Source organism: Terrapene carolina, unplaced genomic scaffold (assembly GCF_002925995.2).
Source record: "Terrapene carolina triunguis isolate 2854851 unplaced genomic scaffold, T_m_triunguis-2.0 Scaffold120, whole genome shotgun sequence".
Lineage (NCBI taxonomy): Eukaryota > Metazoa > Chordata > Testudines > Emydidae > Terrapene > Terrapene triunguis.
Window position 1 is genome coordinate 7106215 of NW_020664471.1, and position 12600 is coordinate 7118814.

The following is a 12600-nucleotide window of genomic DNA, read 5'->3' on the forward strand; positions in this document are numbered from 1 at the left end:
CAGGGGTCCCGGGAAGGGGCGATCAGGGGACAAGGAGCAGGGAGGGTTGGATGGGTGGGGGGTTCTGTGGGGGGCAGTCAGGGGGGCGGGAATTGGGAGGGAGTGGCTAGGGGGCGGGGCTACACACACACCCCCGGAGTGTCCTCTTTTTTGAACGATCAAATATGGTAACCCTAGTTTAAATGGGAAAACAGATACATGTACTTTCCACTCCCTCACGCCTTCTTGTCTGCAATACAAGCACCCCGGGACACAGTCTAAAGGGGACATTTTTGTGAAAGCCCTTTTAAAAAAGTATTGGCAGCACATCATTGATCATACATCTAATAATTTATTATAAATGTCTTCTCTTATACAACAATTTACTTGTGTGATCCGCAGCAATGGGCTGGTAGTTTCTACACAATTCTTCTTTTTGATTTTCTAAATCTAAATTGGGCATATGCCGTAGAAAACATAGTGGATATTTTAAAAAAAACAGTGGATATTCTTTAAAAAATCAGTTTGGCCTGCTAGTTTTTCCCCTTCTTTAAATAGCATAGTCGAGAAATGAGTAAGTTAGAATTCAAACCACAAACACAATATAAAAAGCACTTATATGAATAGGTACATGTAAACTTGGAGACAGACTTCATAAAATGTGTGATGTGTATACTGTACAGTAGTATAGCATAGTATTTTGTAAATATAAGCCTAATACAATGAAGTGTTCTACTTGTCATTGTTTTAGCATTTTTCATATTTAATCCATGCCTTTCACACCATAATATTAGTATGAGGGTCTCTTGCCCACTAGAAAAACATTTAAGAGATTCAATTCAAACAAACCATTGATCTTGCAGATATATTTCTTAATTTCTGTTTGCCACTAATGCTAGTTATCAAGGACCTTTATCACTTAAACATGAGTTTTATCCCTCATGGTTTATTCTAGAACCTGGAGTAATGTTATAATGCTGAATTTGTAACCTCTGAAGATAAATAATCTCCGTTTATGGTATCATTTTAAAAAAGTATGGAATCCATCTCATGGTGCTTGCCCCTTACACAAGGCAGAGCTTATATTCCTGAAGGACTGAGACCAGATTATAAAGGACATAATTTGCATTCTTCTATTTTTAAAAACTGGAGAAAGAGATTAAAAGCTGAATTCATAGCATGGATGCTACAAAGCACTTAACAAGACACCTAATTCTTCTGAACACCTTCTAAATCCTGCTAAATCCACTGGTCTCCATGACTTTTACAGTATTTTGTTAATGGTGCTGAAGGTTAAAGCTCTGACCTGGAAACTATAAACTGAGAATAACTAGCTGAGTCATTACACAGGCAAAGCCCCCACTGACATTAAGTAAAAAGTGCAGGATCAGCCCCCTACAACCCAATCCTACAAGAAACACATTCTTAATTATATGTATGTGAATAGTCTCATTGAGGTCAATGAGCCACACATATCCATAAGTGTTTTTAGGATCAATGTCTTAGTAATGAATGTCAAGGAATTCCTCTCAACTTGTTAGTGATATGCAGAAAGAGACATTTTTTATTTTGAAGAGAACATAGAACTGATTAAAAAAAATCCAGACCTCTATTCTAACCACAAAACAGGGCTCTACATGTGCAAACTACTTCAGCCTTCTATCTCAAATCATTCTCTCTGCGGCCTGCTGGCAGGTCCTTTGTAACAGATCAGCAACTGTACTTTATCCCACCAGTGGAAACAAAGTATTCGTCACAAGCCTCTCTGCTGAAATGCATTAAGTTTTCTGTTGTGGGTTCCTAGCATTTGCCAAATTTCAGAAGCATATAATAATGTGAGTATCACAACAGCATTGTATAACTTTATCTTGGTTCTTGTATCAGTCTCCTTTTTTCTCCAGATATTTGCCAGTCTCAAAAAGGCTCCATTTGTCTTCCCGGTTCTTGCTTTCACCTCTTTATGGGGTCGGCCACTGGAACTAATTGTACTTCCAAGATACACAAAAACTCATTAACCATGCCGTATTCTTCACTGTTGATCACTTAGGCACTATCATTACCGACTTGTCTTTCGATGACTTTCATTTTCTTTTGGCTTATTCTTAATCCTACTTTGGTGGCCTCGCATTTGATGTCGATAGTGGTCTTTTATGTAGTATCATCTTTTATGTCCAGTGGAGCAATGTCATCTGCAAAGTTGAGATCTTGAAGTTTTCCTCTACTCCATATAATTCCTGTATCGTCCCTTGATGTTGCTTTTCATACCACATAATCCATCACAGTGCAGAAGAGGAGAGGTGTTAAGGTGCATTCCTGTCACATTCCAGTGACCATATCAAACCAGTTGGTCTCTCCACTTTGTCCTTACACAGCATTTTGAACCTTCATACAGATTCTTAGTCAGTACGTCTTAGTACAACTGAAGAACAGTGTTATAATATTTCTCTTCTTCTCTGTCTTTTGAAAGACCACTCTTAAAATCTATATTGTTTAATATTTGACTCCCTCTGTGAGCAGTAATTTACCTATTTATCATTGTATCGGGTAGCTACTACCTCTGCTTGATTAGGTGAGTTCAGCCCTCCTGCCAAACTTCAAAAATGACTCTCCTTTCAGGGTGTGACAGTTCTCAGGGTAACAAGACTGTGAGTCACCTTGTTACCCCTGTTTCTAGCTGGAGGGAGTCTTGTCTGTGGTAACTGGGTGTTAGCTACCTAAGACCACCAGCCTCTCAGCCACTCAAGCACTCGCCTCTGGGCTATGTCAGCTCTGTCTTTGCCTTGCAGGTTGAGGTGCCCCTTCCCCCAGTTTCCTTGAAGCATTCCCCTATGATAGCCAACCCCTGACACTGGCTACTCACAGAAAGCCCAGATCTTCTGCTCCCAAAGGAACAGTGTTACCCCAGTTTACCTTAAAACCACCACTCTTGTATAACACACAGCACTTGTACAGATACAAAAGAAAGTTTATTTAAGAAAGAATAGAGATTCTGTTAGAAATAAGAGAAAGTGATGAAAACAAATAGTTACAATACAAACAAAATCATAAAACACTAACTAGGGCCTACACTTATAAATAGTTACCCTTTCTGTCTAATAAAGTGGGTTTTCCCCCCAAAACTCAATCAGTTGTAAAGCTGGCTGGCTTTACAGAACAAAGATCTAATCTTTCATGAAAAATACACCCGCTCAACAACAAGATGTCTCCTCACTGAATGGATCCAGGGAGTGCCTCTTTCTCTCCCCCCCCCCCCCCCCGCGTGTGACAGGGTGCGACTCACCTCTGTGGCACCCCCTGCTGGCTATCCTGGGGATCAGCTCTTCTAGCCAGTGCTCCCTCTTCTGGTGGCATCTCTCCACCATCACTTCTGCTCCAGGGAACCATGTCATGCCCAGGATCGTGGTGTTCTCTTTGTGATACAGCCCTTTGGCTGTGCCGCACTCTGTGCTTCCCACCTTCCACAGGATGTCTCTATAGTCCCTGTCAAACCACTTCTCTTAGTGCTGCTGTTTAGCCACTTCCCCAGTGCCAAGTGGGGGAGATCCGGGCCCGCCCACTACTTCAGCCCTGGGACCAGCCCAGGGACCTGATGGTACGGTTGGCTGTGTACCGGTTCTTACTGGTACGCCGGACCGGACCAGACTGGCTTACTTTCACCTCTGTCCATACACCTACATCCTGCTTCTCAGTTCAGACTTGTGCTGCAGCTCCACAATAGTTCCCCAGTTTGAGCATTGATTGTAGATCAATATTGGCCAAATATTATATGGGTCATCTGTACAGCCAAATATGCTGTGTGGGGGAATAATTGTGCCAACTGTGTTATATCATTGTTTGGTTCAACATATTACAGATGTACAGGGTAGTAACATATATTAGTAATATAGCTATAAAGCAGGTTGGTTTCAGCCACAAAGGCATGATTAAATTGTTTTTATGCAGGATGGAGGAGAATTTTCTTCTTGGATTTGGGTGTGTACACAGACTCCAAAACCATGAGACATTCTCAGGGGAAGAAGAGATTGTTATATTTATGGGACTCCTCCAGATTGGACCGTTTTACATTCTTGTGTTTTCTTACTCCAGGCATAAATACCTGGCCCCATTGAGGTCAGTGGCAAAATTCCCATTGCATCCGTTGAAGAGGGCTGTAGCCCATGAAAGCTTATGCTCAAATAAATTTGTTAGTCTCTAAGGTGCAACAAATACTCCTGTTCTTTTTGCGGCTACAGACTAACATGGCTGCTACTCTGAAACCAAAAATTCCCATTGACTTCAGTGGGAATCCCACATATTTATCAGATGACAGAGCAATTTCACTGGAGTAACTTCACATGATGAAAGCACAACCATTGGCAGTGGTTTCTAACTCACTCCTCTAAACACTACTGAACACTTAGTATTGGTTCAAGAGCGCAGTTTAATGGTAACCTCATTGTAGCTCCTTTTGAAGCTTTTTGTGTCAGACTAGTTTATTTAATACAAAAAGAGCCATTTTAAAAGGAGTGGGGAATAACATGACCATCTAAAAATCTCTAGTATATCTTACTGAACTTACTGGAAAAACAATAATTTTATGTGTAATTTACCAATGTGTTGTAATATAACCTGTAGCTCTCACCATGAATTAGTAATTGCAGCACATTTAATTTATGTGTAGAGTATTTGTATTTATTCTTAAGTATATTTAGCACTCACTTGTATAAGGAATTTTTATATAAATTTTAAAGCTTAAAAATAAGGGAACTACCAAAGAGATCTGTCAGATTCTTATGCAAACCCAGCAAAATGAATGCAAACAAAATGACAGAGTGACATTTGTTTTATACTGGTTTTAATTTTTTTTAAATATCAAGTCACATAAACTTTATGGGTCCTAACAATATAGTAGATATTAAACAAAGAAATTTAAACTATTGAAGCCTTTTCTAAGCCTTCAATATCTTACACGTCATTAAAAGTTGGTAAAATTAAACTAATAATACAGTTTTGATGTAAGGGAAACAATGTTTATGTTTTACATAACCATGTAAATCACAGATCTAATCATGTTTAAGAAAGATCAATTATTTCCTGACATAGCGCTAGTTCTATGCAACTGCGAGGGGAGTTTTTTGTTTTGTTTTTTGGTTGTTAAAAAGTGAAGTACTGTATATATCTGTTTCTGGAGAACAATGTTGTATGAAGAATTATAGTTATAACATTTTCTCGTGTTTTTTCAAATCATGTTTTATTCCTTTGCAATAAAAATAGTTCTATCAAAAAACCTGTTTATTTCACTCATTCCAGTATTAAGATGTTATCTTGTGAACCAGGAGGTTTAAGTATCCGGGAAAAACACTTCTAAGACTTAGGTAACATTAAGCTAAAAACAATGCTATTGGTATTTATGTAGGCTTGGAAGGATTAGATTTTTATCAAGTAAATGTCAGTAAACATTGATTTCACTGAACACACAAAACCAACAAAATATTTCCATCGATAATAATTGTAATTTACAGATAGGCAAAGTAAGAAAAATGCTTTTTGAGAACTTCGAGTTTTATTTAAGGATATTTAGTTTGTATATTTTGACATATGTTGACAGTTTGTTTTAATGATTATAAAGCTTTAACTCTCCGAATCCAGCTATCTACAGTCATTAATTATCTGAACCCTCGTTGTCTGATCCCCAACTTCCCGCAACTGTGAAATTTAAAATCAATAAAAATAGAAAAAAGTGCTTAAAAATAAACATTGATACTAGCTAACAAAATTATACAGATAAAAATTGAATTCTGCCTAGCCTATAGTTATGCATTTGCTTATTTACTGATTTGAATATTTACTCATTCCTGCCCTTTTCTTCAGTTTAACTATTTTGTTATTCTGAAACATGGATTATAGCCATGATTTTCAAAAGTGACTTGTGATTTTTGTCTGCTTCCATTTTTGTGTGCCTAACTTGAAACAGCTTAAAGGGGACTGATTTGCAGAAAATGCACGGCATCCCCCTCTAAAAATCAAGTCCCTATAAAGCATATCAAGTTGGACATTCATCACACTAGTTTTTAAATTCTTGGCCTACATTTTTCTAGCAGCCTAATCAGAGAACCTTTCACCTCCAAGTTGTCAGTTCAAAGCCAGTTCAGTTTAGTAGTGATCAAAAAATCCTATTATTTGATGTCTATTCAGTGCTCTGTATCACATGAGTTTAGTGGTCTGACTAATTCACATAAGAAAAAATACCAATGCTCTTGCTGGGAGGAAGCTTTCATTCTCAGTGTTGCCTGTGCGGAACCAGTTTTCTAGTTAAAGAGAATTCCAGTCTTCAGGGCTATCCAGTTCAGAACCTTTTACAAGAAGTAACTTCACAGGAATAAATGGCTAAAAAACCAAAATTGTTGAATGCTACACAATGTTGAACTATGTCTCACACTATAGTTGCAAACAGATTATTACTATCACCATCAACAATAACTGCTGAGTTTTGTGAACCAAGTGAAACAAAGCCTAGAAATTGTCATGTCAGCTACTTATTCAGATAGGAGACATTGGACAGCAAACACTTTCTATGCGCCATTCCCAATTTATATATATATAAAAAATTAGATATGTTGGTCAAATTCTCCCTGAAAGTAAAGTTGTTTGTATGACTGGTATCACTGTGCTATCTTCAGTGAAAACAAAAGACAGAAGAAGAGTTTGACCATGTTGGTCATCTGGAATATTGCATCCAGTTTTGGGTCCCTCACTACAGAAGGGATGTGGACAAATTGGAGAGAGTCCAGCGAATGGCAACAAAAATGATTCGGGGGGAGGCACATGACTTATGAGGAGAGGGTGAGGGAACTGGGCTTATTTAGTTTGCAGAAGAGAAGAGTGATGTGGGATTTGATAGCAGCCTTCAACTACCTGAAGGGGGGTTCCAAAGAGGATAGAGCTCAGCTATTCTCAGTGGTGGCAGTTGACAAAACAAGGAGCAGTGGTTTCAAGTTGCAGTGGGGAAGGTCTAGGTTGGATATTCAGAAAAAACTATTTCACTAGGAGGGTGGTGAAGCACTGGAATGGGTTACTTGGGGAGGTGGTGGAATCTCCATCCTTAAGAGGTTTTTAAGGCCTGGCTTGACAAAGCCCTGGCTGGGATGATTTAGTTGGGGTTGGTCCTGCTTTGAGCAAGGGGTTGGACTAGATGACCTCCTGAGGTCTCTTCCAACCTGTCATCTATGATTCTTCTATGTTGATAATGAGGGTATTTACAGTAACAAGATACTTGAGTGATCAGATGGGTCAAAGAACTACTAATAATTGGGAAGCACTATTCAGTGAGCTGCATAATCTTTGGGGAAGATGAACAGGTGCAGCTCATTTCTAATCAGTGAAAATATGTATTACAAATAGAAAAAATAAAATTTAAAAATGCTAACTTTATTCAGTAAAAAGTTTAGATAAAGTTTATTGAATAAGACAACATGAGTAGAATAAACAGTGGCCTTGATCTACAGAAGTTATCTCTGTTTTAATGTAAATCCTGGATGTGTGTCTTCTGCTGCCTCTCAGCTGTTCTGGGAGCTAAAATGACATCCATTGAGATGTTCACCCTGTCTCCAAGGATGTTGTTTTGGGCAGTCCTGGCTCCCAGGGAGAAACACAAATGAAGAGAGATGGAGATGTGAAAAAAGACACAGGGAAGGGAAACAACATGTTTGTGGTAGATGAAAGGGGCATCTCGGCACACCTACACTACACTACAGCTACAGCTGCAGTTACTCCATTGTAGTGTAGACTCTTCAGCTACAGAAAGGGCTTTTCCAATGCTGTAGTAAATCCAGCCCCTGGAGAGGCAGTAACTAGAGCAAGGGAAGAATTCTTCTGTCCATCTAGCTGCCTCTAGGGTAGGAGTTAGGTTGACCTAACTATGCTGCACAGCTGTGATGTGACATTTTTCACAGCCCTGAGCAGTTTAGCTAGGTCGACCTAAATTTTAAGTGTAGACCAGCCCTCCTCATGAGCTGCCCTCTTTGCAGCAGCCCTAGGGAAGGGCTCCCTATCCAGTCCAGCCCCTGCCCTGCCTGGGCTGGGGAAAGACTGGACTCAAGCAGGGGAAGTGTGTGTGTGAGAGCGGATGGGGGTTGCCTCTTGCCTGTGTTCTCAAGCACTGAGCCACACACCCCCCACCACGGAACTACAACTCCCATGATGCTCCTGCGTCTTATGTCAGCAGCTGCGTGGTTCCCATGGTGACCAGGAGCTGGGCCCGAGGTCAGGGCGGCCCCTGAGCAGCGATGCCCAAACCCAGGTAACGAGGTGGCGGTGGCCGCCGCGTTCCTCCCCAGGGCTCCCGGTACAGGTTGGGGGCTCGGCGCCTCTGTATCCATTCAGCCGCTGCCTCCCCGTCCGTCCAGCACCTTCTGCCCCGTGCCGGGCCGCGCTGTGCGGGGCTGGGCCGTCTCCGCCCGCCGCCCCCGCCACTCCTGCCCGCGGGGGGCCCGCACCGCTCGGGGGGCTGGGAGACCCCCTCTGCGCCCGCCCCGCCGGCACCCCACGGGCCCCAGAGGAGGTTGGTGCTTTGGAGATACAGAGGTGGAGCCGCCGCCGGGCCCCTCCCTTCCGGGGAGCGGGGCTGTGACAGCGATGGGACGAGGGAGGCTTCTGGGAGCTTGTTTCCTCCGCCAGCAGGCTCAGGAAGACACAGCAGGCCAGTGAAATCAGAGGGGAGAGGGTCTGCCGTCACGGCCCACGTTTTCAAAGCGAGCAGCGCGGGGGGTCCCAGCATGGGACGGGTACTCAGCACTTCCGGAAACGTGGGCTGCTTTAGGCAGTTTAGGACAGACCCTCAGAAATCACTAATCTTTTGTGGCCTTTCAGAGATGTTAATGTCACCATCATCACCATGTGCTGCCAGCTTCCATATAAAGGATCAGTGGGGAAGTACCTTGACCCCACATTTCATACTTTGTGGTAGGAGCTGCTAAAACACCTGCAAGACTTCGAGGAAACCCAAACTTCAGCATTACATATGGACAGACGGCCATAGCTGGTTTTGGAAGTGTCTTCAATTATTTAGTGTAGGGATATGTCGGTACAGCTGTTCCCAGACTAGTTTTCTTGAGCTAGCTTCAGAGGGGTAGCCGTGTTAGTCTGGATCTGTAAAAAGCAACAGAGAGTCCTGTGGCATCTTTACTTTCTGTTGCTTGAGCTAGCTTGAATCCAGCTAGTGTAGGTAGCTGACTGTGCGGCACAGACTTCAGAGTGGGCTAGCAAGCTCGGGCTTCTACTGCCTATCTTGCACTGGCTTCACTGCTATTTTTACCCACATTCGCTTGATTCAAGCTAGCGTGGGTAGACGGGCCTGTGCACAACTTGTGCTCGGCAGATATACCCTATGTGCAGTTACCTACTACTGACATTGGAAGTTACAAAACATTAGTGAAATGGTACATGCTGCATTGAAACACATAGCAAAATCCTTAATTATCAGAGAAACAAGCTATTAAACTGTCTTAAAATTGCTTCCAAAATGAGAGAGTTTATCTACTAAACGTATGAGATTTTGCAGGTCTAGACTTCTCTATCATGCCTCTCTGTTCCACAGATTTATTTGTGATTTCTAAGGGGAGTTTCCTTACTGAAGCATAGCTAGTTCTGATCAAGGATGTATTCATATGCAGAGAGAATGTAGTATTCAAAATCTTCACTTGTCCTTTCAAACCTTAGAACCTATTCATATTTCCCACTATGAAGACATCTTATTTTGTTTTCTCTATTAGTGATACTCTGTGGGATATTGCTAAAGCTGAAGTGGAGAAAAAAGAAAATCTTGAAGGCAATGGAGATGGAGTGGAAGTTTGGGAAAAATCACTACTCTTTATGGGAAACAAAAATGGGGTAACACTGATACTATGCTTTATTTTATGTGATTGCTGTGCTTTCCTTGAAAATATTGTATACCACTGAAAACATATGCAATACCATATTTATTGCAGAAACAAGAAATCTTCCCCAATATGAATCTGTGCAGAGGGTTGGCATTCATGTGCAGAACAATTAGAAATGTTTCATGCTATTTACTCCTGAGGGCATTCTGCGCCAAAAAATTTCAAATTCTGCGCACAATATTTTAAAATTCTGCAAGTTGTATTTGTCAATAAATAAATGCAGAGGTTCCAGCATGGCAGTGGGAAGCACAGGCCACTGACTTGTGGAAGGGGGGAGATCACCCTGCAGCCCCCCTACCCTTGGGACACGGACTCGGCGGTGAGGCTGCACCCGACCCTGACACTGCACAAGGCCTTGGCTTGCCCCAGAAACACCCTGGGGCCCTGCCCCTCTGCATCAGGCGCACCAGGTGTGGGGCAGGCAGCTCAACTAGGCAGGATCCAAGTGTGAAGGGGCTCAGTGTGGGGGGGATCCAGGTGTGTGGTGAGAGGGTTCTGTGTGGGACAATCTGGCTGCAGGCAGCTCAGTGGGGGGGTCTAGGTGTGGGGGGGATCTGGATGCACAGAGGCTCGTTGGGGGGGTTCCAGGTATAGGGGCAATGGGACTCTGTAGGGGCTTCCAGGTGAAGGTTGGGGCTCAGTGGAGGGGTCTGGTTTTGGGGGGCTCAGCGGGGTGAGGGTCAGGTGCTGGAGGAGTGAGGCTTGGTGGGGTGGTGGTCTGGGTGCAGCTAGTTGGGAGTCAGTGGTATGGGGGTCGATGTGGGGGCTCAGGGTGGTGCAGGGGGTGGGGCATCAGTGGAGGGTTGAGTGTAGGGAGCTCGGGGGGGTCTGGGTATAGGAGTGGGGGTCTGGGTGCAGGGGGCCCCACTCATCCAGCATCTAGATGCAGGGGTTGAGGTGCAGTGGGGTGGGGTTCGGGTATGGAGGTCTAGGGAGGTTTTGAATGTGCCTGGTGAGGCTTGGCAGCAGTGTCTGGGTAATGGAAGTCCAGATGCATGGGAGTTGTGTGGGTCGGGGAGCAGCTCCCAGTACAGTGATCCCTCCCCTCACAGTTGAGGAGTGATGAGGGCAGAGGATGCTGAGCTTCCTGGCAGAGGTTTCTGGGGGTGTGTCTGACAAAGCCCCAGACACTCCTTGCAGAGGAAAAGGAAGGCCTGTTCTCTCCTGCCTCCATCCCAGCCGGGACTAGCGGCTGATTCCGGCTCAGGGTAGGAACCACTGGCTTTGGTGTCCCCAGCCCCGGGGTGATTTATCTCTCTGCTGGCTGCTCCGGGTGCCTGAAATGATGTATCTGCTCTGTTAGAGAGTGGTGCATGACTGCTCTTGCAGCTTCCTTTTGCTTCCCTGTCAGAAAGTCATTTTTCTGCAGGAAAGCAAGGAAATCTGCAGGGGACATGAATTCTGTGCACGCGCAGTGGCACAGAATTCCCCCAGGAGTATCTATTTTATGCCTTTTTATTCTGTCAGAAGCTCACTTTTGTGCTAGAAATAAGCCATTCTACAACCATTCTTCTTCATCAGTGAATAAACATAGCAGGTATCGTTTCATTTAAAAAACAAACAAACCGAAAAACAGCAGACAGAAATAGAGTCCTATTTTTTAGCTCCTGACATCTCATCCATGCAAAGGTATTTTTGAACACAGAATGTTAATTAGTAAAAGTCTAACTCAGGAGCATTGGTAATCAGTATTATAACTCAAAAAGTGTCGCATCCAACATAGTGGAATTCTATGTTGCTCTTCATCTTGTCAGATAAAGAGGAACAGATCACAGAACTAAAAAAATAATGGTAACTTAAGTACAAGTGATCATGACTTGATCACATTTATAATGTGCAATAAAGTCCAGACCAATAACATATACATAGTGCTTTAAAAGGGCCAATTTCACGAAGCCAAAAATAATCATGAACGAAGTCAGCCAGGAGAACTTAATCAGAAAAATGTGAATGATAATTGGGAATTGTTTAAGAACACTTTCCTATGTGACTCAAAAGCTACAGTTAAGAATGGCTATATTAGTTAAAAAAACAACCTGGTTTAGAGGGAAAGAGAAGGTAGCTATAAAAATTATAAAGACAAATGGAAGAGAGGGGAAGTTGATAGTAATGAATATAAATCAGAAGCTAGGAATTGAGGAAAATAGATACGGGAAGCAAAGGGATGTAAGGAGAAATCTATGGCCGGCATAGTTAAGGACAATAAGGAGTTTTTTAAGTATACTAGCAACAAAAAGAATCCTAACAATGGTATTGGTCCATTACTAGATGGAAATGGTAGAATTATAAATAATAATGGAAAAAAGGCAGAAGTGTTCAATACATATTTCTGTTCTGTATTTGGGAAAAGAGATTATGTAGTCACAAATGACAACAGTCTTTCCATTCCACCAGTATTTCAAGAGTATGGTAAACAGCATCTACTAAAGTTAAACTTTTTTATGTCAGCTGGTCTGGATAACTTGCATCCAAGAGTTTTAAAAGAACTGGCGGAAGAGGTCGCTGGGCCATTATTGCTGCTTTTCAATAAGTCTTTGAACACTGGGAAAGTCCCAGAAGGCTGGAAGAAAGTTAATGGAGTGCCAATATATAGAGGCCCATGTCCATCTTTCCCCATCAGGCCCGGGGGGAGATCATCGCTTCCACATCTCTATAAAGCAGGCTTAAAGGGGAATTAGCAGCCTAGGGGCTGAGGCCCACTGGC

The 12600-nt window shown here is 42.7% G+C and overlaps 1 protein-coding gene across 1 annotated transcript in view; it reads left to right on the forward strand.

Moving 5' to 3' along the window:
* Positions 1-8214: 8214 nt before the first annotated feature.
* The window catches only part of DYNC2LI1 (dynein cytoplasmic 2 light intermediate chain 1), a 59453-nt gene continuing 55067 nt past the window's right edge, over positions 8215-12600 (forward strand). Inside the window, exons 1-2 of the mRNA XM_026652571.2 lie at positions 8215-8257; positions 9729-9846. Coding sequence (XP_026508356.1) covers positions 8244-8257; positions 9729-9846 — 132 coding nt within the window. The 5' untranslated portion in view covers positions 8215-8243. The remainder of the gene's footprint in view (positions 8258-9728; positions 9847-12600) is intronic.